The 27166-nt window shown below is 38.9% G+C and overlaps 2 protein-coding genes and 1 long non-coding RNA gene across 10 annotated transcripts; 2 read left to right on the top strand and 1 right to left on the bottom strand.

Annotated features, from left to right (window-relative positions):
* The first annotated feature begins 32 nt into the window (after positions 1-32).
* On the top strand, positions 33-1865 carry LOC126923417 (nudC domain-containing protein 3). Of its 2 annotated transcripts, none has more exons than XM_050736882.1 (4): positions 33-440; positions 521-1106; positions 1397-1585; positions 1669-1865. In XM_050736882.1, exons 1-4 carry the CDS (start codon positions 343-345, stop codon positions 1759-1761), a joined length of 966 nt encoding a protein of 321 aa, XP_050592839.1. In that variant the 5' UTR covers positions 33-342; the 3' UTR covers positions 1762-1865. The 2 variants fall into 2 exon arrangements, with proteins under 2 accessions (XP_050592839.1, XP_050592916.1); XM_050736959.1 differs by having other exon boundaries at positions 526-1106.
* Positions 1866-3265: 1400 nt separating this feature from the next.
* LOC126925439 (uncharacterized) lies at positions 3266-27145 on the bottom strand. Of its 5 annotated transcripts, XR_007713987.1 has the most exons (4): positions 26860-27145; positions 14973-15133; positions 4938-4977; positions 3266-4609 (listed from the first exon to the last, which is right to left on the bottom strand). It is a non-coding gene; the product is annotated as an uncharacterized LOC126925439 (long non-coding RNA). The 5 variants fall into 5 exon arrangements; XR_007713949.1 differs by lacking the exon at positions 14973-15133; XR_007713956.1 differs by lacking the exon at positions 4938-4977.
* Positions 3388-26834, top strand: LOC126923792 (uncharacterized). 3 transcript variants are annotated; one of them, XM_050737748.1, is made up of 7 exons: positions 3388-3530; positions 15773-15896; positions 20791-20901; positions 20994-21131; positions 21351-21448; positions 22156-22321; positions 25143-26834. In XM_050737748.1, exons 1-7 carry the CDS (start codon positions 3405-3407, stop codon positions 25244-25246), a joined length of 867 nt encoding a protein of 288 aa, XP_050593705.1. In that variant the 5' UTR covers positions 3388-3404; the 3' UTR covers positions 25247-26834. The 3 variants fall into 3 exon arrangements, with proteins under 3 accessions (XP_050593705.1, XP_050593615.1, XP_050593781.1); XM_050737658.1 differs by lacking the exon at positions 22156-22321 and adding an exon at positions 22390-22555; XM_050737824.1 differs by lacking the exon at positions 22156-22321.
* Positions 27146-27166: the final 21 nt, after the last annotated feature.

Below are 27166 nucleotides of genomic sequence, written 5' to 3' on the forward strand. Positions count from 1 at the left end.
GGCGCTTATGATAAATTCATGCCACTTGTCATTCAATTCAATAACATACCTACACAAAAAAACGGAGAATCTAAAATTATAAATGTCAATAGTTCTTTTAGTTACAATACAACAGAAAGTTATCCGATAAAGACAAGATACAGCCAATAAAAATTCCAAGATTAGTGACGTATGCGATAAACGAAATTTCCATACGGTTTTTCTCATAGAATACTTGATATAACCTACTTTCGAAAGTAAATTGATAATACATACAAGGTATCAACAAATAAAACTATTATTGAAATTAAAAATATCGCTTAAAGAACGTTCAATTATAATAATTTTAAAAAGAACTCCACAATGTGTTCTATTCATGATCAAGCATTCTTACAAATTTTACAAGAAGAGAGAGATATTACAAATTTTCTAGATGCATTTTTTGGATTTTTGTATAGATGGTAAGTAAACAAACTATAGTAAAAATATGCATTATTTTTATAATACATAGTCTATCATCTCACATGTAATTTAATTATAGTACAGATTTTTATGTTGAATCTGGACCAGATCAAAAACTTGGCTTCCCAACTGGTACAATAGAAAAGCTTGTCTTGCATAGTTTTCAAAAATGGAAGAATATCTGTAAATTTTCCAGTGGGACAGATCCTCCATATACACAGGACATTATTATCCAAAATAATGATAAAGACCAAGACGAAACAATGACAATTGAAGAAGATTCCCTTATTCCACAAGTTGATCACGAAGTAGAAATTGAAATGTGCAAAGAAAGTACAAATCAACTTGGTCATTTAATTGAGAGGGATAGGTCATGTGACAGCTACAATGGTGCAGTGAGGGAAAATTACACTTGGTCACAAACTATCAGTGATATAGATGTGCTTGTAAAACTTCCTAGTTGCATAAGAACAGCAAAAGATTTAAGGGTTCAGCTTGATTCAAAAGAAATCAAAATAGAAGCAAGAACATCAAGAGTCGAACAGAATCAAGAAATAGAGGAATGTCGTTATTTTATATGGTCTACAATTTTCAAAGGAGAATTGCGCTTTAAAATTCGGAAAGATGAATCAATGTGGAGTATAGTACCTGGACAATATATTAGCGTTAGTCAATATATTTTAATAAATAGCATAATAGAACTTCATTTATCTGAACGAAATTTTATTTAATGTCTGATTAACTGAATTTTTACTCGTTGAACTTTGAATCTGTATGTGAATGTATCCTGTTACGTGAAAGAAAAATAACAGGTAGTTAGCAAGCTCTTATTATATGAACTACAATTATTATACTGTTTGGTCTCTGACAAATTTAGATAAATGGAGTTCTACTGTATCTCAAATATGTGTACATATGTATATAAGTTGCACGTTATAATGTTTGTTTCACTTAGATTCATTTTGAAAAAGCTTCTGAGCGATGGTGGGAAGCATTGATAATCGGTGAACCAAAAATTGATTTGAGTAAAATAGATTGTTCAAGAAATTTAGATGAAATGGGATCAGAAGAACAGATGAAAGTTCAAGAGTTAATGTGGAATCATCAACAAAAGCTTATGGGTAAACCAACTTCTGAACAGATTGTAAGCATATGTAAAAAGTTACATAATTTATCATTACGATTACGTAATAACTAGTTTTTTAGTATACAAATTTTTGTTTGTAGAAAATGGAAAGGGTATTGAGAAAAGCGTGGGATGCAGAAGGATCTCCCTTTGAGGGTTCCCCATACAATCCTTCATTAGTGAACTTTAATTGATGCTCGTAGTGTACGTTCATTATTTTATTAATTGTTATAAAATAATAAATAAAATTGTATATTAAGCTAAGGAATTCTGTAAATATACGATCGTTTTTATTCAATTATAGTTGTATATCAAACACCTCACATTATGGATAAAAATTTGATTATTAACAATTGTTTGCTAAAATACGTTCGATATATTTGAACAGCTACACGAAAAAAAACATGTATTCTACAATAAAAGAATAAATATATTTGTCCATGTTTTTAAAATTCAGAAAAGCCATTGGGAGTGATATGTTATTATCCGCGAAGGAGTTTCTGATATGTCTATATCTATGTTTTTATGAACTCACAAATACGCAGATGTCTCCCACATTTATTGCTACTACATCTTCAACGGATATCCATTACATTAATCGGAAACCAAAATTAATCAATATGATAAAAAATGAATATTGCGATATCAAGGTAGCCAATTAAAATGACAAGAGACAAGAGATTCGCGATTTCTTCATAGAATGCAAGGAATTCCACGCTTTTCCCTGACGTTTGCATCGACTTTATCTCACCGTGGTGAGATTGTTTAGTAAAGGAACAAGAAAGGAATGCTTTATGAAAGCAGACAGATAGCTACAGCGAAACTGTTCTCATTTTCTGGAATTCTTTCAACTCTCGTGCATTCGTAGCTGCAGCATTCATCGATCTCGCTGCTTGTTCAAATATCATATTTAATATAAACATACTTTATTATAAATATCAATTTTTAAGTGTCACAATAAACTCAATGTCGACACTTTTAATTAGTCACTAATTTCGTCTAATATTCGACAGAATATTTTATGATGTTAATCATTTGGTAGCATCATAGAGCACAAAGAAATTGGTGTTTGCAGGCATCGAAATCTCCATGAAAACTTCGAGAGAGAAACACGTTCCTCTTGGTCGATGCAATAAAGCTAGAAAACGCGTCGAATCGTTAGAATGTGTTTGACGATAGAAAAATTTACTTGCAGGTATCCACCCACTGCTGTTTTATTATCCCGAAAAGATAGCGGAAGACAAGTCCTTTGAGTCCGAAGGAAAACGGTTCGAAGGCGAAGCGAAGATATCGTGGAAGAACGCTGCGCGTTGAGCACCGCTGAAGGTAAAACACAGGTAATATACCTGCCTGGGGCTACATCCATCCCCACCCGGTCCGGTTCTCTCTCCTTGGTCGGCTCTCAGCTTTTCTCCAAGCTGAGTCGAGCCGTTAGTGTCGTTGTCGTAGGAGAGAATGGTAGTAATGTGTATCGCGGAGTATCGTGCAACCTGAAGGACGTCGTCATCGTTGATCGCTGAGTATCGATCCTCTTCTTCTTCCTCGTATCCTCTTCGTGTACTCCATCAGGCATTCCTTGCAATCGAATTCGGCCATCGAATCAAAAGCTATCTCACCTCCTGGACCAATTCGTTCTGAACGGTTCGTGACCTGTTTCGTGATTCACTTTTTCACGGATGCTCGACAGTCTCGAGGACGACGTCGATTACCTGTTGCTCAGTATTTTAGCTCGCTGTGGTGCCGTGTGAGGTGAACGTAACATTAACCAGAGTGGAATCTAGTAGGAAAATCGACGGAAAATAGAGAAGAAAAAGAAGAAGAAGAAGAGGATACCAAGATGCCCTGTTCCGCGGTGACGCTGTCCCTCGCGACCATAACCGGTATCATTGCCACTGGTCTTCTGGCGATCGCCTTTTCTACGGATAACTGGCTCTACACCGAGGTCAAACGTGCCCAAATCCAGGTTCGAATTCGTTCTTTGCAAGTACTTTTTCTATGACGCAGTCGCGAATTCCTTTATGAACAAAAAATTTAGGATGCCACGTTGTGCTCATTTCTATCTTACATGTTCTATGGATAACCCTGTTTCTTCCCTATAACCGAATATCGTAATCGGACATCATTTATAGTTGATACATCTTCGTTCCCTCTTTTTCTTTTTACTAACAGTAATTTGTGCGAAAATGTTCGTTGCTTGATCCATTCCGACGTGACTGTCTCGATATCTCGCTCTTTCGCAGATGATTTTTGCGGTCCCGTATGTAGGATACGATTCTCGAACGGCGAACGTGAGAACAGCGTTACATTCTGGGAATGCTTCACAATATTTTCATAGCAGAAGTACTGGTTCCCTTGTATCGTTCATTGTATCATCCCGGATGCAGTCAACATTGCTCGTGGCGAATTTTCATGAATTCCAACGTAGAACGTCCTCCTGGAGAATCATCGATGACACCTTATACTCTCGAATTTTTAGCATCGGAAGGGATGTTAGAAATGCACTGCTGACTCTCAGTAATAAAGAAACATGGTTCTTGAAACGCGATCTAATTTATAATACGTTACATAGAAGAATTACGGTAAACGTGTTTGAAAGTTCGTTCATTGCATGGTTAGTGTTCCGTTGTTCGCATATTTTGTAATTCCTCCGGTTCCTCAGAAAAAGAAAAAACACAGATTACCGCTTCTGACTCGATGAAATTTTATAAACGTTTAATTCCTCTTCCAAAATATTTGACAAACTTGTTCACGATGGCGATACTATGATCACGAAAATACGAAGAAACGATTTCGTTGTTCGTGAAGCAAGACCGGAAGTGGAATCTCCTCGGTTTCCGTCGTCCTTGTCACAGGTGAATGTTCGGGTGGAAGGTCAAGTTCATCCTGGAGGGCGTTGAGTGGTTGTCGAGTGGAAGAAATTCTCACGAAGCTTTCGTGAAATATTCCACGGGAAGCCGTATTACATTTATAGCGAACGATACCGTTCTTCCATGCAACTCGCTTCAACGTGAACTCCATTAAAGTCACGATCCCCTCAAGATCCTGGAAAGTGTTACTTTTTATATGTATTTCCAGTTCAACAGTCGGTTAACGAACGGTTCGATGATGAATAATACGAGGAATTCTGTTTCCTCTTTCTTTAGCTTCAATCATCTACGCGTGAAGTAACTAAAAGATTTCAAGAATCGTTCTCTTCATTTGTCACGTTACATGTTAACATCCAAGCAAATGATTCTACGATTGCTAAACTTTCAATCTTCCGCGACATATAGCGATTTCAGTGTCACGGAATTCCAACTGACGGTATTAAGTGTTAATAGAAGATACGTCAAAGGAACATCGTTTCGCATCGCGTGTTGTATATACTTACTACGGTAGTGGCAGAAAGTATCCGTGCATGCACTTCTATTCTGTGATGAAACGTTTATTATCATGTTCTATATTTCATTGTCATGGTATAGAATTTTCGTTGCGAAATGAATATACTACCATATGGTACGAAATTTAATATACTCGAATCTAATTAGTTAGTACGTAAATGCTATACTAAGTAGAATGGTGTGTAAGTAGTTTTTGTAGTCACCGTATACCCAAATTGACTATGATAAATCTCTGTAAATGACAAACTCTACGATAAACTTTATAAAATCTAAAATGTATCAACCGCGTTCGTCGTAAACAGAAACGCTCTTTAGAGTAACCTTCTAGCAGAAACCAGTTATTAAACCAGAATTGTTCCTATAGTGTTGGAACAGTCTTGTTTAGAATGGAAAAATTATGAGGTTTTCATGTCACGGTTGGATCGATTGCGATCGCTCGAGCAATTCGATTTCGGCCACTCGTGTTTCTAGTTCGCAGCGTGTTTCGAACGATCGACATTCCGGACCGCGCCCATTTTCAGCGCTTGTCGTCGTTGGCTCGACAAGTTTTGCGTTTAGCCGTATCAGAAAGCACGCAGCGGAGCGGCGCAATCGTATGCACTCTCCTTTATGGGAATCGGCCGCGGATCGTGCCGAGACACGGGCATTTTTCTCTTAAACGTACGCCGCGATTTCGTTCACGCGCAGCTTTCTTTCGACACTTTATTTGGTAGCTAGCGTTCAAAGAAAAAAAGAATCAGCCGACTTTGTAAATTTTCTTGAGAAGCTTTCTTGCTGATTCAGCGACCAAAGAGACTTATTCGGTAGATGACGTGTTATTAATGATAAATTTTACTGAGAAATGCCACGAGACCGAGTCTTGTTTGAGTTTGAACTCCACTGGCACTGAACTCCACCATAAGAATGTTCAGAGCGACAGCATATTAAAAGGGAAAAACGTTAACGAATACGATCGATGGAAGGTCAATGTCTTCGATAGGATTAGAACTTTCTTAAACTTTGTCTATATATCTATCCTTTATTTACTTGTTGGAATTGGAGTAAGATCGACTCGTTGGAACACAGAGTTGTCTTTGTGCCAACTTCCTTTCATCGGTTTGCATTAATTATAGACTTCAATCCTGAACAGAGACTGATCCATCAAAAGAAAAAAGAAATCGAGCCAGTCGCGAATCGTTGCTTTATAAGAATCAGTTTATCGAGCCGTGAAGAAGAGACTCACGGTCAAAAGACATCAATCGACACAAATATCCTCGTAATTTAGCACAGAGAGACAGAGGAAACGCATACTCATTCTTGGACGTTGTCCAAGAAGAAAAACTTGTCGCGATTTATCATTATGACACGAGGGATTTCTCAAATAGTCCATTCATTCGCAATCCCGCTGTTCTTAATTCAGACTTCGTACTCACGGCGTTGCGATTCATAATTTCATCTAATCTACGATTTTATTTGCCATTTCCTCGCGACATTTGTCAATGATCAAGATATACCTATTCGCAGGGAAGCAATGTTAGATCTCCAAAAAGATATGCAATGCATTGAATGTTATCCATATTTTTCGAAAATGTTATGTTAATGTTAGAACTATCAACAAGACAACAAGGAAGTAAAGTGTAATTCATTGACAGAAAAGACGAAAAATATTTCAAGAAAACACTGGCGAAGCGTCACAAATGGCAGGATGTTTAATAATTCATTTTAACTAGATCTTTCGTAACTTTCGCTAAGTGACCCGTTGTAGTCAATCGCCTTGATCATTCTGCTAATTCTAGTACTAAATTCGTTCCGTAATTTAATCGCAAGTCGGTTCTAGGCGAACGATCGTCGGGGTATCATTGCAGTTTCCTCGCGGAGCGGTCGATCGTGGTCGATAGAGAGGAGGCATGACGTACCAAGCTCTGTTATTTTTGCCAGCGTTTTGAGCGCGTTTACCTTGGCTATCGCAGTCGATGAGCATGCATTAGAATAAAAATGTTGGTTTGTTCCCCCGTCACCGTCTACCAGGCAGATCAGTATATATAGTTATGCTATTTGTACCATCTCCCCCTGAACGGTGCAAATGATTACGGCCTTCCGATCGTGCAACGTCGACTGCCATTAATTTCCAACATCGGCAAATTACGCTGCCATGCGCTATGGAGAGCCTCTTTTCTCGAGAACTTATTTGGCCGAGGAATCCCGTTGACCTTTGTGCTCGTTTCCCTTTCGCGATGTTCCATGCTTTTCGCCTCTTTCAGTCGGCAGATCTTTGGTCGAGATCAATTTAGCGTGGCTTCAGATAGTCATCTTCTAGCATTAACACGAGAAAGACGTAGAGACCTCTGTTCTGCTTATGGCATCGTGGAATAAGAAGATTAATTGATGTTGCGCTGACCGTAGGAAAGTAAATATCGATGGATAAGATTATATTCTCTAAGCTGTTGAATTGCCACTCGAATTGCCAATTTGTCCCAGATATGTTTTTAAATGACGTACAGTATCATTTGCTAAAAATAAGTTTTACGGGATTTCCTTAATGAAGACTGGCTCGTAATGAGCATGAGCAATTATCGGAAACATGAAGTAACCGAGTTCGAAGGCTAATATCTGGTAATATCTTGTTTCCTCTTCGTATTGGTTTCTACTTGTTTTAACAGGAAACCAGCTGGCAATGCACGTGTTGCACACAAAGCAGAGCTTACTCGCAAACTGTTTTCGTTTCTGGGATCAGACAAAGCCGACTACGAACGTGACTTTGTATCGGTTGATTCACATTTGTTCCATGTGCTATAATAAAATTTAATCACACCTTCCAAACGGCACGAACTAAACAAATCAATGTCGAAACTTTTATGCCGAGCTATTGTTCGAATTTTATGAGCCGTTTAACGCAAAAAGCGGTGTAAATAAAAATGTCGATTATTAGATAATGTGGGATAAAGCAAAAATTCTGCGAGAGATCGAGTTGACGATTCTCGCTTATTCCGAGATCTATCTACCGAGAAAATAACGAAGATATGCTCACACCACTTTTCTACGAAACGGGATGAAGGTTACGCTTTCGAGATGTGTTGTTAAAGGCAAAAAATTGATTTACGCCACTTCTGCATTAAACGACTCGTATAATGAAGAGCAGTGCGAGAAAAAAATTGATAAAATAATACAGAAGCAGGTTTTCTTATAAATAAAATAAGGTCAATTTGAAGGAAATATTCAAGATTCTAAGATATCAGAATTGCCGGGAAGCACGAACGAAGTCACGCATTGTAATCGGACGAAACAAAGGAATCGTACAGAATTCGCACGTCTACGTTTAAAAACCTTGAATCCTGAGAATAAACCTTGCTTTTCGATGGTCCAGTGCTCGTCAACATTCATGTGCTTGTCACGCTTCAGAGCGTCGAATAATGTTTGAAGCTTCTGCGACCAAGTCGTGATCGTAGCGTGACTGGACCGCTAGGGTAACTCCAACTTGATCGATCAAGATGCTAGTCCTTGCACCGGTTTATAGAACTCAATTTCTTTTCTTCCTTGTTTTTTTTTCTTTTTCTTCCTTTTTTTTCAAGAAGTTGCCCAAACCGTTTATCAGAGAACATCGATTCGCGATTAGTTCATCGTCGCTTTTGTTTCTCATTACTGAACAGTTTAAGTATCATTAATCGATACATGAAACAGGAATTGCCACGATGCGTGTTGATATATCTACAACTCGTTGTAACACAAATTTCGCTGTTACGAAACTGTAAGACCTCGGGAAAAAACATGTTGTTCGATTCTTACGTCATCAGCGCGGCGTTTTAATTGCGCGATGAAGATCGCTGTTGGAATTTGTTATTGAAGATATTCTGATCGATGTTAATCAGAGTCACTTTTCTTAAATCGAATATCAAAAATCAAACGATCAGATGGACAATTTAAAGACCGCAAACCGCACCTGTACGTCTGCATTTTGAAATTAACAGCGGCCATTCAATAATAATCAACTGAGCATTGCAAGGATACCAGAGCTATTGCGGGAACGATCGGAATGTCGTTTTCAACAATAAACCTTTACCTCTCTGCCACGTACTTTCGTTGTTGCGCAAACTGCCTGTCTCTGCCGGTTGTAGGGGATAAGACACAGTCTATTAGCCGGTAGTCTCTCGAACGATCTCTGCGTCCATTCATCACCTATTTCTCGTCAGGAAATAATCTGGTGCGTGGGCCAATGTTCGCAAAGTCAATGCATCATTGTTCGAAGGTGGTACGCCGCGATTCCGGTCTACGAACGGCATAACGTGAGAACCCGGGCAACGTTACGTTACCGTCGAGCTTCATTGGGTAATCGAAAATCGCGAGCAGCAACAAGAGTTTCATAATCGTTCGCTGAATTCACATTTTATGGCGAATGCTTACAGCGGGAAATCCCTACTTCATTTTTAACGACGACGATCGATATTTCCATGATTCACGTATTCATCGCTTTTTTAATGTCTGAAAGCGAATCCAACGATCAAGCAACGTACGTACCAGTGGCATTAGAAGGCGATGTCGAATAGTAGAGATCATAATAACGTTAAGAAATATTTTTGCAAGCAAATTACACGGTTGGTGTAGCTAGGCTTTCACAAATTCAACGACAAAGTCGACTGTCAATGTCTATCGCCCTCGGGGGTAATAATGATCGTACTCGCCGAATCGAGAAATAGGCTAATGACAGGAGGATCCCCCGGCGTTGCGCAAGTATGATTGCGACTCGCATAATTCGTACGAACGCATGTGTTTATTACGTCGATGAACAACCGGTAGAACTGCGGTCGCAAGGTATAATTGCGGTTCCATTGAAGAAATCGTGACATAATCGGAACATCGATTCAGGGCACGAGTTACAAAGGAACAGGTAGTAAGAACAACACGTCCTTGCCTTCGAACGTATACGACGCATTATATTACAATGCAAAGTCGATTCTTCGACCTTCTTCTTCCTTCCTCGCCATATTTCCCTCCTCGCCATAATCCCTCGATGTAAATTCGTCAGGAACGTCTCGCGGAACATTAACGATTTAATCGTTTAATTACTGTTAGAAAAAGTAATCGGAGCGATACTGAGAGCGAGCTGATTGAGATTAGAAGCTGCAAGAGATTATAAGAAGAAATTAAAATTTTCTAGGAAAATTAGGAAATTACACACATTTCCGGCCGCGTGATTCTCCAATGCGCATAACAGGTGATTACACGAGTGGAATGCTAGAAACAGTTGAGAAATTACATCCCTCGCGTTCCCCTGCTGGGTGCACGGAATTATATTCCCTGAAATAACGGAACCCTTCGTTTTATGTCTCGAATAGTCGGTTGGATGAATTGCTCGAAGCACGAGGGAAACGAATTACGCAAACTTGAAGTAACCGAGAAATATAAACGAAAAATCCATCGCAAGCTAGCGTTCCCTGTAAAATCACGTTTCCTATTCGTTTCTTCGAAGGCACTTAATTTTAGTCTTTAGTAAATTTAGTTTTTACGACGATAAAGTTTCGATCGTCTGGATCGAAACGTATCAAATTCTTGGGATGTCTATAAGTGGATAAAATGTAACGTAGCTCGAATAAAGAGACGAAGATGTCGTTCAACAGTAGCAAATTAATGTTATCAAAGCGAAGAGAATTTATTCGTGTATCGGTGGAAACTCGATGGCTGGTTCACCGCGTAACAGTGTTGAAAAATCGAAATGAAAGTTGCTCCATTTGCAAAATCGAAATGTTATTGAAGAACGAGTTTTCACAGTGAGCAGAGCCGCGATGTTCTTTTTTTCTAATCCAGGCCGCGATAAGGGGCATTTAATTAATGCGTCGAACCCGCAAGGACATTGAACTCGCAATATCCCCTTTTTGCTTTGGACATGTATATCTTGCGCTACTGGTTGCTGAAAAAGGAGAAGCAAACATGATTTTTTACTGAGATAGATTTGCTTGCAATAACAACGAATAATTTATACTTTGACGAGGAGAACGTTTTTCCATAACGTGTAGAAACAAACGCTTTTTTATTGTAATATCTCCTCTTCCGGTTAAAAGGTGATAAAATCTAGAATATTTTTTCTAGCAACTTTGTTGATTCTGGAAAGGCGTCTTTGAGACAAAAAATAAAATGTCGACCGTACCGCCGTGAAAGTTCCTGCATGGTAATAGGGTTGGTTAACAAGACATCGCATAAATGAACCATGTAACAAGCTAATAATGCACTCGATATAATCGTACAATTACCATATATCATTCGCGTTTTTTATTAATTTAGACGGAACAAAGGGAACCTGATACATTTTCTCCTGTCGCTAGAAACAGGACGTTTTCCGATTTATGTCAAGATCGTATCTAGGGTAGTTTTTTTCAGAAAATCCCCGCCAACTATTATCATCCCACGCGCTGACGTGCAGAGGTTACGCGTTGTCGCCCACACGGGCATACTTCGCACTTTATCATTCGCAAGGTTGCTGTAACGTTGGCGAATGTGGCGCATACTTGTCCCTTTAACTGTGATACCGGTGCATAAGTTAGCTCACGACTCTACGGTTGAACTTAACACGTTGCATTTCCGTTTGTCGACGTGTTATACAATTGAAAACCGCTGCATCGAACCGAATAAGCGTTGTTCAATTTTTATTACTCAACGATATCTCAATTTTTCGTTTATTTATGAAATCTTGTATTCCTAGGTTTTCACCTATTTGTTCCGTCAGGTTTTCACCAGGGAATTTTTATAAAGAAATATACTTTCGATACGAGTGAATACAGAGAGTTGACGCAACGTAGAAGATTGGCCAAGAGATTCACGCAGTACCCTAGACCCCGGACTTTGCTTCGTTTCCTACGCACAAAAGCTAATTACCCGAGACAACGCAACGTCAAATCCCCATGATCAATCATGCTTGCGGATCCTCTCTCTACTTGAACGATTTCTATTGTCGCGAGGCATCCTCGACTCGTTAAACCTCCCAAAATGAAAGAAAAGTAAAATCTCGACTAATTAACGCACTTTCATCGCGATATTAAGTTTCTCCGCAAAAAAGACAGTTTAATTGCCGCGGGATAGTTGAATCGCGTTCAAACCGAGTCTTGGACGGTTTGCCATGGCGACAATTGGCTCGTGGCGAGCCGAAGATTCTCGTCTAACTCTAATGTCTAACGATCCCCATTGAGCGGCGCGCGTCGGGTCTGCGTTTTCCTTTCTATGTCAAAGAAATCGCCGAGGCTCGACGATGTTCCCGCGCTCGAGGCGAACAGCGCGGCGTGGCGGTGGCGAAACAACGATGTGAAAGCAGATTGGAACGACCTGGACAAGCCTCGATGGGCCTCTACGACTCTTTCTTTTCTTTTTCACGCACGTGACAAACGATTAAGGACCGTGAGTCCGTTATACGTGCCGTTGATTCACGTGTACCTTGCAGGCGCTCGCGATACCTTCGTCCTTCCTCTCTTACCACCGACTATCGGTTGGAACTCGTGCGTGTTCACCTGTTGACTAATTATCGCGGAAAGTCGAATCGTTGCCTGGCGTTCAAAGTCGTTTTCGACGCTGACGATTCTTGGATTCTTGAGAAAGCGGATACTATATTACACTAAAATCTATTGTAGCGTCTAAGAAGAACCGTTTATCTTCAGAAACTATCGACCCTATCCATGATTGACTTTCTTTTTCTTCCAGTGTTTCTCTAATATCGTAGTAATAGGATGATTTGTAAAACAGTAAACCGAATTTGATAATCTTGTATCTGCAGTATGCGATAGACACGGGAAAGTAAATGCAGTAGTACCAAGTTTACGTGAGGATCTAATGCAATCTATTTAGTAGCGAGCATAAAAGTGGGCAGAAAAAGAAAGGAAGTCGCGTGATTCATCGTCGGGAAACAGGCTGTGCGATTTTGCTATTTTTACAAGCACTATTTCCATATCATTACAATATATCATGCATTTCCAATCGATCATTCATAATCAGATTTATGAGAATCGGTTCACGAAGACAACTGAATGTAAGAAGAATGAAAAAGTTGCGAAATTAAAGCAATATATCGTCAACAATGTTTATCGCGCCGATCGTGCACTCTCATAGAAAAATGTTGCATGAGGCGTGGATGTTCCTCAAGGTTAAGAAGATTTTGCAACTTGCGAGTATTCGGAATCCGATTACCGCGCCTTATGTTCAAGCATGAACGTGGGATGCGAAATTTCTCAAGTTTCCTCTAGAAACACAGGCTCCCTCGCAGCTTCTGTGGAAACGATTACAGTAGTCGATAATCTCGATAGTCATGATCTCGCGTAAGCACGTCGGAACACGAGCGGGAAGCGTCATTTTCAGAGGAAACCCGTTTCTGAATTACGCTCACGAGGAAGTACATACGCTTTGAAATAAGCCAATAGGGGGAAAAAGCAGGAATGTTGTTCCTTCCTGCGTTTGCACATGTCCGAAGAAAAGTCTGATAGAGTTAAACTACACCAATATTTCTTCACATGATAATTATAAGCTAACAAAATGCACGAATCTATTTGTAATATGTGATATTCTTAGCTTAAGGTTGCATTTCGATGGGTTTCGATACAAATTAAATGACAGAGAAATAAAAGCGATGGTGAAATTAAGAAATTAACGATCAACCCATCAAAAGTTTGAGAAGATATATATATATTATTTGGATAATCAACGTTCTACGATTTTCTTAATAGGTATATTAGTATACCTGATGAAACCTTGAGGAAAAAAGGTCTTGATGTCCGTGAAATGGTGAAAACACGTTGATGGTAGTTTGCCAGGAAATTTACTCGAGACACGCATGAGAATCACGCGTAGCGAGCCATCATTATATCGCGGAATAAGTACACGGATCTTAAACGCTTTATGAAAACAAGTGTTTTCTGGTTTCGTGCGATTCACACCGCTCGAAAGATTTCCCGCGCGACTCCGCATGCCTTATTACACTTTCTACGTGATGCTGTATCAGAAAATTGCCAGCGTACTTTCTAAAATGAGCCCGATAGAGATGTCCTGGAAATTACCGTGACGTGGCCCCTATCGATCTCTTTGCAAGGAATTCGTGTAAAACAAGAGTGATTTAAATCCTTTTTATGGTTGAGGACGTAGCAATGTTCGATTGTAATTTCTCGTGTGTCAAAGTTTCGAAGGATTCGGTCATAGTGTTTGATTCTACAATGATAATATATATTATATGATTCTTTAATTGTATGTTACGTGAACGCGATATTATCGTTTTTTTTTTTTTGCACACACAAGTGTAGAAATTGCCGGGGCGCTCGTACTGGTGGGTCTTTAAACAGGTCTTTAAAAAATGTAGCACACTCGTAGCGATGTGGGTACTAGTTATTCACGGTAGATTTAAATAGCGTCGTTGTCCTGGTTCCGCTATATCCAGTAATCTTCCAAATAACAATCGCTAATAATTAGCACGTTGCTTAAGGATCGATGGATAAAACGAATAATCAAAGTTCGTTGTATAATGATAACTTTGGCACGAAAAATATACTTAATATCGTAGAAGAAATATACAATTTGCCTGCGATGCTCATTTTCCTAAACTCACCGTCACGTATTTCACTCTCTCCTCGACTCTTCCCCAAACACGTTCTCTTAATTAGATTTAAAAGAAACTGGAAGCTAAATTTACTTGTACTCTACCTAATTACAATCACTGAACCATTAAGCAACCAGGAATAAAAGTACCGTTCTTTTTCTCACACAATTTGAACAATATGTACGCGAATATACGAAGGCAAATGGAAACGGTGGTAAGAAAGGAAAACTAGAAACTCGTTTCCATGTTGAGGAATAGCTGTAAAAGGATTCTCATACTTGGTCGACGATGCAGAAGAACGGTTCTGCGCCGAGCTGTCATAAGATCTAAAATTACATTTAATTTCGAGGGCGGTATGCATGGCGCGCATCCTCGATCGCAAGAAAGTCCGGAACTCGAGCCGACATGGTTGAGTAAACGCGCTCTCTAAGCCTCCTTCTAGGATAACGCACGGCTTCGTTTCTTCAGGAAGTGAACGAATAGATACCTGTGCCTGTCGTTGGAACTGAAAATTTGTAACACGCCTGTGATTTCCTTTCCTTCCGCAATTTCCTCCACGGGACCCGGTTCAGCCTCACCTGGTACACGTAACTTCCGACGAAAATTCATTCCACGCGATAGTCTGCGTGACTCTCGGGCTATGAGTACCTGGATCAGACAATTTTCTAAAGCTTAAGTTTCCGTTTCTGAAACGCGTACCAACGCGATCGTAACTAAAATTTCTTAAAATGAAAGGTCTCGCTTTTTGAATCGACTACGTTTTTAGTAATTCTAGGTAATTTTCTAATTAGATAATGTCCCACTTCCGATCATCGGTTTACTTAGCCACCAGTCGATGAATAGGTCGTTTGCCAGCGATAAATTCCTTCCAAGTTGTGAAACGGTGGTTTCACGAGAATCGACTGAGGACGTTTCATGAATAATTTCTGATAATTTATTCGACCGGACTTTTTCCAATCGTATCGAAAGACGTTTGGCCTCTTCGAATTCACGGAGAATCGCGATTCTTGCTTTCTTACTTTCTAGCGATCATAACATTTCCATAAAGCGACTACAGCCACATCTAATCTGCATTCGGAAACCAACGACCGTTCACTTTCCGTTGCAACAATGTTTCCTTGTTCCCTCGCTATCGTTTTCACCGTCTGCCCGATCATTTTCGTCGATTACGCTCATTTACGATTCGTTTGTTCGGTGTGATTAACTAATAGAATGACGCGTGTGTGAATACAAAGGGAAGGAATCGTTGGATAGCGTGAATCATTCGGACAAATTGTTTTGTTGCAGCAATATGCAGCCAAGCATGCCGAGCAGAGCCACTTGGTGGTGAAAATGAATACAAAGTACTATTACTACACGAGGACGCAGGGTCTCTTCAGGATATGCTATCCCAAAGAAAGGCCACCGACTGGTAAGCATAATTGTAATCGCACTTTCCCGAATATATCGCTATCAAATTGTGTGCAAACGCGTTATCTAAGCGATAGTTTGGCCGCTTGTAACTTGGCACGTACATAGTTTCAAGTGAAAGCCTCGTCCTATTGCAACGTCTGCATCTATCGCGACTCAAGATCAATTTATTAAAGAATCATCAAAACTAATGTGAAATATTTGTGAAACATACTATACGCGTATTTCATTGCCACTGCACCTACAACCGTTTCACGTTGATGAAAGTCGCGGTACAATTTGTCTTTCATTGGAATTTCGCTTTCAGAAATTGATTATTGTTTAGCAAGGTCTCGTGTCTCTTGAATACATTGTAATTGTAATAACAAATTCCGCGAATAAGGAAATATTCGCGAATTTTGGGAAAATCTAACGCGACTAAAGCTCGAAAGTGACTTTTCACTCTCGCGAGTTCTGGTCCCTATAAAAGATGTCGGCCTTTCGGAGACTTTCTATGTTACGATACCGTAATGTCGCAGGTTATTCGATCCCACGTAATAGGTTAAGAGTTTATAATCTGCCGATTCGGTTGCACGCAGTTCGAGGAGAAAGGAAATGGCTCTGGTGAAATTGCTGATGTGTACGTGATGGTCCAAAGACGTCCCTTTCGAGCTTCTACGAGGTCGCTTGGTCAATATTGACTCGGCTGGTTTCTATCCTGTCTGTTTCTATCACGTGGAGAACGCGTTTCACGGAAATACTATATACTGTACATAGTTCTCAGTCAGATACACAATAAGAAGTTGATTAGTCAAATTCTGTAAAAATATGCGAAGCTTTGTTCTTTCGCTTCTTACATAGCAATGAATGGAAAGTAGAGTAACCGCATTAAGTTTTTGCGAATGACAGGAATTTTTATGTTGCAAAGTAATCATGGGTAATTTAATTTTTTTTTACGAGTATCTAACTGAGGTAAAACATGATATTAGGATCTGGTTCGGACCCAACGATCGTTAGACCATGAAAATTTTAGATTATTTCATTCACAACGAGATCGTTTGCTTTGTGTGAACTTCTTCTTTACGTACTTCTGAATGTCTTTCTACAGCGAAATCAACGCGTCTTCGTGATCGTTAGAATTAGATCCATAACTGGACTGTTGCGACCATAATTTCATACCCAGCAGTTATTTTCACTCGATTCTTTTACGTATTGATTCGTTCGTTGAAATAAACTATTTAGAAATATCAATCTGCAGTCTCATTAGCAAATGATTTTACTAAAATTTTCGTGATTAAGATGTTAATAATTTCGTATTTACTATATCGTGTTTAGAAAACGTGTATTTACAAATACAAAATAAAGTAAAGCGTTAGTTAGTTCGAACTGGTGTGAAATTGTTCAGCTCAGTGTGAAATGAAAATTTCACATGGAGAACAGTTTCACAGTCGCCTGGTAAATAGCAAATGCAAATGCAAATGATCAAAATCTGTCGTGAAAGATATCTGCTTAATTTCACGCGATACATAATATCCGTGAATTACTCCACTACCTTTTCTTCCTTTCAACTTTCTATGGTAATGATGCGTGTTAAAATCGAATCTACCTGCATTCAATAAGGTACTAAGTATCGATAGTAAATATGTCTCACCTTCGATTGTAACACAAAAGGGTAACAATATACAGGTGGACATTTATAAACCACGTTTCATTCACCTAGTTAGGAAACAACACTTGGAAAATAAATTTTCTAAAATTTTAAATTCACATTGAACAATTTTCTTTCCATTCGGCGTAAAATTCTCGTACAATGGCCAATCGCACGAGTTCGACAAATGGAAAGTTCGTTTGCATAATAAAAGAAGCCAGGCCCGTGAAAGGGAGCCAAGAGCAGCAGCTTCGTAACAAAGAGCCGCATTTCCCAGTCTTCACAGCGCATGCAATTAGGATTATCGTTGTTCATATGCAAACAACAAACGCGAAAGGGCGAAGTCTTTCTCTGCGACTTTTTCAATGAGAGGAATTTCGTGACGATTACAGCAGCCTTCGCGATTAACAGTAGCAGCATGGATCGATTGCTACTTAAGATCCTATGTAGCTTCGATAAAGGAAACATACACAAAAATTCATGGTGATTTAAGAGCGTTGAGACAATGACAAACAGGATTATGCGAGCCACGTAACATCTTATGATTGAATTAACCTGCCGCACCTGGCACTTGCCACCGGCTTACACTTTGCTATTCATAGTTGTGCACTCATATCTATCATAATCAAACTCGGAGATCTTAAATTATACGAATGACGTACGTTCGAAATTTCATATCCCGTACTTTCTACTTAATTCGTTTCTTTATTTTTATCCCTCTGAAGAACCTCCAATGTTTTTCTTAATAGAGTAATAAAGATAAAAGGAACAAAATAACGGAAAGCAAAAATATTAAAACGGTAATGGGACTAGGTGGAACGCCGTCTGATTCGCATGAGTGCCGATAAGCGAATGCCGGAATTTTATATTCTCCCATATTACACGCACACCTTGCTAAGTTGCTGGCTCTATAAATGACGATAGGAAATTAAACATCTTAATTCAGAAATGTCAAAGAAAGAGAAAAAGACAGCATTCTAGGCCTTGTTGTTGAGATAACCAAAAAAGGTATCGAGAACAATATATAAATCAGATTGCTATAGTAAAGGAACGTGAGGTAGCGTTATAATACAGCATTATAACTAGCTACTGTTAATTCGCGTCGCCTATCAACACCTAGTACGTCCACTCATTCCTCCGGTTGAAGCCTGAATATTCTATGAGCTCATTATTCGAGAAAGGTTCGCATTTTCTCACGATGAGAAACGCAGGCATTTTCTAAACTTTGCCGCAGTGTAACGGAGTAATTCCAGTTTGTCCGGAAGTCTCGAGTTTCATGAAGAACCTGTATCCTTCGGAGGAAGAACGCCACGGCCGTGGAGAATCAAAGGACTTTCGGTAGAGCTACTATACAAACTGCTATTTTTGTTCGTTGTTCGAGTCGATATCGAGTTTTATTATAACTGCGAACGCGCCGAGAAACGAAACGCCAGTGAATAGAAAGTACTGAGAAATTCTCGAGGAATGAGAACAACGATGGATGTTGTTCTCGTCGTTTGAGCGGAAAACAATTCAAACGATCGATACATCACGTGTACTGTCTTATACCGTTCTTCGACCGCACGTTCCTTATCGGTTCAGACGTTCCGTTTGTTTCCGGCGTTCCATTTCCGGTCTTGTATTTGATTCACTTAGCGTACGTGATCACTGTAAGTGCGTAGACCTCGGCGAACAAGAAAAAAGCATTCATTGGAAGAAGCATTCATTGGAATTATAATAACAATGTGTCAAAAATACGTGTTGTAGTTATAATGAATTAAGTGCAGAATTAAATTGACAGTGTTTCATGCCGTAAAAAGACATTTATCGATATTTCCACGGACAGGAATCGTGCTACAAAATGGGGGTCAGGTGCATACGTGGCGACCATCGTCGATACACGCGTGAAAAGTTTGAAGAAGCCGGTCATCGTCCGGTTTCGGCCAAGATTTTTCTTTTATTTGAATATTTTCTGTCTTGCTCGAGGTGACAAATCGTAGTAAGAACGGACAAAAGAAGGGGGGCAGAATGGATGCTACGACGACCGAATATTTCTGAATGACGAGCTGCTATATTAATGCATATACAGTTAACCAAGAGTCAACGATCTTGGCATGGCGCCTCGTTTAGGCGAAACTAGATTCGAAGAAGGTCGAGGAAACGGTCGTCACCGGCTGAATTTCAAATATTTCAAACGGTATGCGCGTTTGCGCGATGCATCCCTCACGCCTCTTAATTGAGCCCTCGAATTACGCGTACACATTATTTCTATCTTTTAATTTTTTCTTTCCTTTTTTTTTTTTTTTTTTTTTTTGAGGAAAACTTTTTGAAAAAGGAAGTCTAAAAAATCTGTGAATAATTTTTCAACGTAATTAAATTCAAAAGAATAGAAAAGTTCATAAATCTCTACACACCTTCTATACAAGAAAGGAGGAGGAGCATGTAAAGGATCGAAAAGATCGGTGATTCGCAATTAATGTCATTACACTTTTCTTTGACGTTCCTAGAAAAGACAGGAAACCGTGAAAGCATCACGATACGAGCGCGACTCTTTCTTTTCACTACGTGAAATGCCTTTCGAAAGTAGTATTTCGTAGATTTGGAATGACCAAAGAGTACCGTTGCCCATGAAAGACAAGATAGAGGTATACTCGAGCCAACCAACTTGAGCATGTGTGTATACACATGCCATGTACATACATTCTTTACAGCCGGTGATAGCGCATTGCATTCTGGGTCACGTGCTTTTCGATACGCGTGTACACGATATGCCAGGGCTGTAACAAAAAAACTCGACACCTTCTAGCTCAAGAATTCCTACGATCGATTCGAATTGATTCGAACAAGCATTCGAGTCACCTATCGAGTTACATAGTTGCTCCAAGTAATTAAAAATCACTTTGTTTCTTGCAACAGCAACTTTTATTTGCTATTACCTTCTATATAACCGATTATCAGCACGTGAATATAATATAATCTTGTTTCATGACGTTTCAACTAGAAATAAATTTCAGTTTGAAAGGTAATAGTTTGCTAACTGGTATTCATATTAGGAGTAGAAGAATTCGGATCCTGTTCATTTTGCAACTAGCCATTAGACACGTGCGTAATTAGAACGTCTCCGAGGCAGATTTCCATGGCCGTCGATTTATCGGCAACAACCGTGAAACTTCCTTAAACAGGCTGCATCGATTTTTCGCAATTTCCCGCGGATTTCGTAAATTCATCCTGCACGCGTCAATTAAACGTCGGATTAACATGGTTTCTCTGTCGTGGCTAATTGTTGCAGTTCAAACCTACTTAAGTCCTGTGGAGACACACTGTATGAACATCAATTACTTCATCCCTGACGAAGAAAACCTAACAAGGGGCTTCTCGGACGATGCAATGACTCGACTTCGTACGTAGAACGAATTAAATAAAATATCGATACGGCTTCAATGATGTTACCTTAAATTTCCATTTTCATCGCTGTACTTTATTGGTTTTCAGACATGGGCAGATCTGTGATAGCTCTGTTTATAGTGGGATTCGTCGCAATCTTTACGGCATTCTGGACGGGAGTGGTAGGCTGCTGGAAGAGGTCACCAGGAAATATCACAGCCACCGCAATCTTGATGTTGCTAGCATGTTAGTGGCTTCGTAAATTCAATGCATATTCTAACCGTTTACTCTATGATTAATGGCAGACCTACGTGTAGATATTTTTCAATTATTAAAATGTCAAAATATTTTACAATCGTTAAATTATCATTAAACTAAATCAAAAGTCTTAAGAAAGACGATCGCCAGCATTATATTTAAAGAATAGTATTATGTGTATTAAATGGTATCTGTTTGACGACACAGGCCTATTAAGTGCTAGCGCCATGGGGCTGTGGCACGGAGTGGAATATTATGAGAAAGAGAAAATCGTCGGAGAAGAGTACTATCAACAATGGAGTAACGTAAGTAACGTTTTTCCTATCCATGAATATATACTTTCGTATAGTCCAACACCGGTTAACACGACAGCTACCGCGCGTGTACACATGTTCAAAGTTTGTTAACATTTATTGACATTTTCACTCGGCATCAACTATCATTTTTCAAACTATCGTCTATGAAAATTAATTACGTAATTGCTCGTGGATTTCCGGAGTCGGTCTCGTGTCCATTAATGTGTGCATCAAGATACGATAAACACTCGCTACCGCAATGGACTTGTGTAATATAGAAAGTACCTTGTTGCTTTCAATATTTACCAAACGAAAATATTTCTATCTTCGCTTCGACGAGATTTAAACAATCCTGATGCAATTTCGCGGTTAAAAACAATCTCTACGATTTACATATTATTCTATTTCCAGCAATTATATCATACAAGTAAGCTGAACCAATTCATATTCAGCTTTACCAAATTGCAAACGCAAATCCAAACCAACTAGCTGATAAAAAGATCGATAGAAGGATTCGATAAAAAGATTGAGGAACAGTTATATATTGGTTCACCTTGCTGGTTCCAAATAAAAAATTCCTTACAGCCATACTTTACTATTCGAAGCATCGACCCAAACGGCCGGAAGGCACCAAGGATCAGAAAGAGTGGCACCAAAAAAAGGAGAATGGTTTTCGAAGAAGGAACACGACTGTTTACAAAACAATTTGCCCGCAGGTTTTAAGGGACAACGCAGTGCAGTGGTACGGCTGGTCGTTTTACCTTGCCTGGCTGGGGGTGGCTACGTGTTTAGGCACGATGACGCTATTCCTCATAGCGGCATCCTGCCTCCGGCGGGAGCATGCCCGCGAGCAGGCACAGAACGTTCAATACATCATGCCAGGTGACACGAAAACACTGAAACGACCGTACTAACTTCCCCCATCTTTTTTTTCTGGAATGCGGTTCTAGGTCCTGAAGGACAACTCACTAATCTCGTACGACTGGTCGTACGTGGTCGCTTGGGTCGGCGTCGGTTGGTCGTTGGTCAGCGCGATCTTGTTTAGCGCCGCGGCGATTTGCTTGAGGGGCGAGAGAATGCGCGAGGAGGCGATGAACATGCAGTACCTCATGCCTGGTACATATTTAACACCTTTTGCTTTTGCCACGAATACGACGAGCTCGCGCGGACTCCTGTTAAGGTCGAGGAACCCTCGCGTGCTTCCCGGCTACTTCCCACATGTGGTGATTCGGTTGGAAAATTATTTTTTCTTTGAAACGTTTACTAGAGGAAGCCGAGGAATTAATTAATGGAATAGCTTTTTAGCTTGAACATGATGCGAGTTTTAGATTGGAAAAAATGTAAATGGACTACAAAGTGGGAGTGGGAATATGTGACGTGACTATGGCAATCACGTTGACTTGCAGTTTTCTTTTTGTATCACGTTCTTTCTTTCTTTTTTCTTTTTTTGTTGTAATCGAATGTGGTGACAGATGTCTTGAAATATTTATAGTTATAAGAAAGGAGTCTGCGCGTGCATCGTGTACCACTAACTTTGATTCATGATTACTGGGTTGACCCCGAAAATGACGTTGCTTGGTTTGAAAGTAACGACAGTCGTTCTACTAACTCGAATCGATTCAGATGATACTAGAAGTTTAACGGAAAAAATAGTTGATGTAGAAGCAATAAATCAAGATTTTACGTAAAGTAGAAATCGCCAGACCATGATGTAAGGGAATTATAGCGCTCGAACGCAACAGAACAAAACAAGAGACTGCCGCGTTAAATTAATTATCTATTACGTGTACGAACAGATACTAAAATTTGATGTGTTATACGAAGAAGAGTTATTTCTTAACATGTACTTGAATAGCAAAGAATCGATATATCGTAGACGGAATACTTATATTTAGTTTGGCATATAAATTAGCAGAGACATTTACGGTTGGTATGACCGACGCTTCTTCAATTTTGTCGATAAAACTATAAATAACATACTACGTGGTATTAAAATCATCAGAGAGTGGAACAAAGTTAATTGGAATGAAACGTGAAAATCTTGTTAGAAAAACAAGACTGCATCAAACTTTCAAATATATCTAAATGTTTAATTATCAATTGCTTCTATATCAACAAATACAACAATATATTTTCAACTCTAAGATGATTACAATAAAATGACCATAAATCCCACCTTGGAACGTATCACAGAGAAATAAGAATGTGCAAATGATTGCAAGTACAAACATAATGTATAAATGTCAAGTGATTATAGATTTAACAAATGGATCCCTAACTAATCATACTCAGAAAATCAAAGTACTGACAGAGAATGAGACAAATCGTTGCCCGCTTATTTAACATTTTAATCAGATAAATTGACCCCTGTACGAAAATGATATGTTGTACATAAAATACTGATCGACATAAGGTAAAGTTGTTGATTAAAATATAACTCCGTTTATCCATCCGTGGATACCATCAATCATTAAGCATTCATGCATTGAAAGAACAAAAATACTCGATATTCGTCTTCGTGAAACTCTTACTCGTTCGGCTCACGGTCTGTTTCCACCGCGGATTAAAGCAATTTTGTCATGCTCTGATCCTGAAGAAAACTTTCTAGATGAAACGATCTCCATCGATCACCGATTTAAGCGATACTTTGTGTTTCATTCTTCGAACAGTTTCAAGTTTTCTTTTCACTATAAAAAGCAATATCACTGAGAGTCATCGCTTAAAAGCTATTCATAAACTGCATATTAAACAGACATTTCGTTGAACCGGTTGTTGATCCTAGTTCGGTTACGACCGGGATATTTGTGTTAACCTTGTAATTTTCTTGATAAAAATCCTAAACACCGGAAGAAAAGCTACGTAAAGCTACGAGCTATCCACAAGTGTGTTTTAAGTAGCCCCTTGGAAAGCGACACACTTGCCTAATTTTACGCTTGATCCTCTGACGTCTGCTGCTGTGCGAAGATTTCCGCGTTTGCGTATTCATCGACGTGCACAGTCACCTTGGAATGTAATTTAATTCACGTCCACTATCGCGAAAACGAATAATCAAAAGTACACTTCGTCTCACGAAACAGAATCAACGTCATTTCTCGATCGATCGTCTCGAACATCCACGAAATAGGAGCCGTATCTATTTTAGCTCATCTTCTTGTCAAGTCGAATAATCGATAATAATATTCGTATCAGAAGAAGTTATTAGCAGAACGGGATTGTAATTATCGAGCGAATTTAAAGTGCAAATTCGTCTGTTAAGTAATCGAGTTCTTAAATCGATCGGAAATGGCATCGTCCAGTCCCGTTTTACCCTCTCATAATAAATAAAAACTGCCAATATAATACCGACTGAAACATTGAAGCGTGGTTCTTAGCATGTTGCTATCTTTCTCTGTTAAGCGATTCAAAGCTTTCGATAACAGTGTCTTTTGCATGCAATCATTAAAGACTATGTTTTATTCGCGTCTATAACTTCATATGCATTAGAAGGATCAATTAAAATTGAAGGATCTTGAAGCGATCTTACCACTTTCATCTATCGATAGCTAAAAACTGAATGAGACACCTTGTATATTTATCTCTTTAAATTCTAGATTTGCGATTTTCAATGACGATATATCCTTGACGGAAGAATGATTATCCGCAGCTAAGAACCACCTCCTGCACGAGAAACGAAACTAATATTTTATTTTTTTCATGGTTTTAGTATATCCTCAGAAGCAACAGTACGCTTATGCAGGCTACCCAGCACCGGCAGCATATCCAGGACCTTACTATCATGGATCGCAGTACGGACCGTACAACTACTGAAGAAATTCCGTGTCATCTCTATCAACAGGGGAAAGAAAGAGTCTAGAGCGCGGAGCGTGAAACGTGCTCGTAGTGAACAAAATGTAACCTGGCAAGCGATGATTCCCAAAGGGAATGATAAAAAAAAAAAAAAAAAGAAAAACGAAACGGACGAGACAAAAAACGAAGACGCCGAGAGGTCGATCGTAAATCCCAAACCGAGCCTGCACGAGGAGAAAAATAAAAAACAAAGAAGGACGACCTTGGGTCCCGCCCTAGGTATAATTTATCATTTGTTTTAAACGATACGTTCTGGTGCACACCTGCGGGTCCCACGATCTCCGATCTCCGTTTTCTCTTTCGGCAGGTGTCCGTTTGGAACATGATCGCTCGCACGGGAATCAGTTTGACTCGCGAGAGAGACAGTTGCTCAAAAACAATCCGCGTACTTACTTAGAACTGGGATGACCCTATATGCAATAATACTTCTTTTTTCTTTCTCAAATCTAATATTCTTTACTGCATTACTCTTCGTACGTGTTGATCGTGCTAGGACAATAATAATAGTAATGGTAATAGTAACAATAATGAGAAGAGATATGAACGTGGAAGAGACATACGTAACATAAGTGTTGGTCATTGATTACATGTTTGATTGGCTACATGATCTTTCTCAGGTGAATGAGGAACGGCATATCGTTCAACATTTATCTCGCAATATCGTGACGTCGAATTTTTAAAAGTACCGTACGACTGATGAGGTTAACCGTCAATTCTTATAGTGCCTTACTTTCAATTACCTTTCATTCTTACTGTAAACCGACAGTATGGAACATTATCATCACCGATAGTATCGTCGAACGCTTCGTTACCTTTGTTCCAGTTCAGGCAAAAAATTTATTAATTATAGGAAGGATATTCGACGATATATAGCTAAGTGAAGCCGAAACTACACTGTTCCTTTAAAGTGAAACAGTGTAAACTCGGCTTTAGAGTTAGCAAACCGAGTGGAGGGGCGAATACGTCAAACAAATATTGTGCAAAATTGTTGTTTATTTATGTTCGAACGAGTAGAAATTTCGTCAGCGAAAAAAAAAATTCGACAACATGGTGCGAGAGAAATATCCGTTAGTCAAATCGATATAAATGGCAAAAAGCGCAAAATGGGTGCATCGTATCATTCATAGATATCACATTTCATAATAATGATTTGCCTCATCAACTCACTAGACTTTTTAATGTGTAGATTCCCTCTTTTTTATAACGACATATAAGATTTCTTGTTGCGGTATCGTTACGTAAGGTATTAAGAAGTAAAAAATATTTCAATTATTTTATACATGCATATTTTTTTGAGTAAATAAATTAAATCAGATTTATACCAATTATTACTTCTTTCAATTGTTACAATTATACTATAAAAGTTAGACGAATGTGGAAAGAAATTGAATTATGTAAGTATACATAACTGTTTGTTTATGTACATTCAAAATCGGATATTTTATTGTACTCAGAAACAAATATTATTAAAAATCCTAACCCTTTATGTATTATAAAAGGTGCAACGTATCATTAAAAGTTATTTAATATATTTGATACGTTATAAACACGTATGAATAATTTTTTTTACTTACCCATGAAATTCCAGCTTAATTTTTCTGTTCCTTTTTTTATTAAAAAACGAGACGTTATCCACAGAATCAAACCGGTTTGAAAACACATTGTATCTTCAAGGCATGCATATTTTAAAGTTCAAAATGTAAAACTAAAACAGTAAATAAATTTCACCACAAGTCTAATTTACTGCAATACATAAAGTACAAAAAAATGCTCAATAGATAACATTCAGTTCAACATTTACGTGTATTTATAAAAATTCGAAAAATACGGAGAGATTTAGCCGATATGTATACATACGCATTCTACTTGACACAGTTAACC

This window comes from Bombus affinis, chromosome 1 (genome assembly GCF_024516045.1).
Source record: "Bombus affinis isolate iyBomAffi1 chromosome 1, iyBomAffi1.2, whole genome shotgun sequence".
Classification (NCBI taxonomy): Eukaryota; Metazoa; Arthropoda; class Insecta; order Hymenoptera; family Apidae; genus Bombus; species Bombus affinis.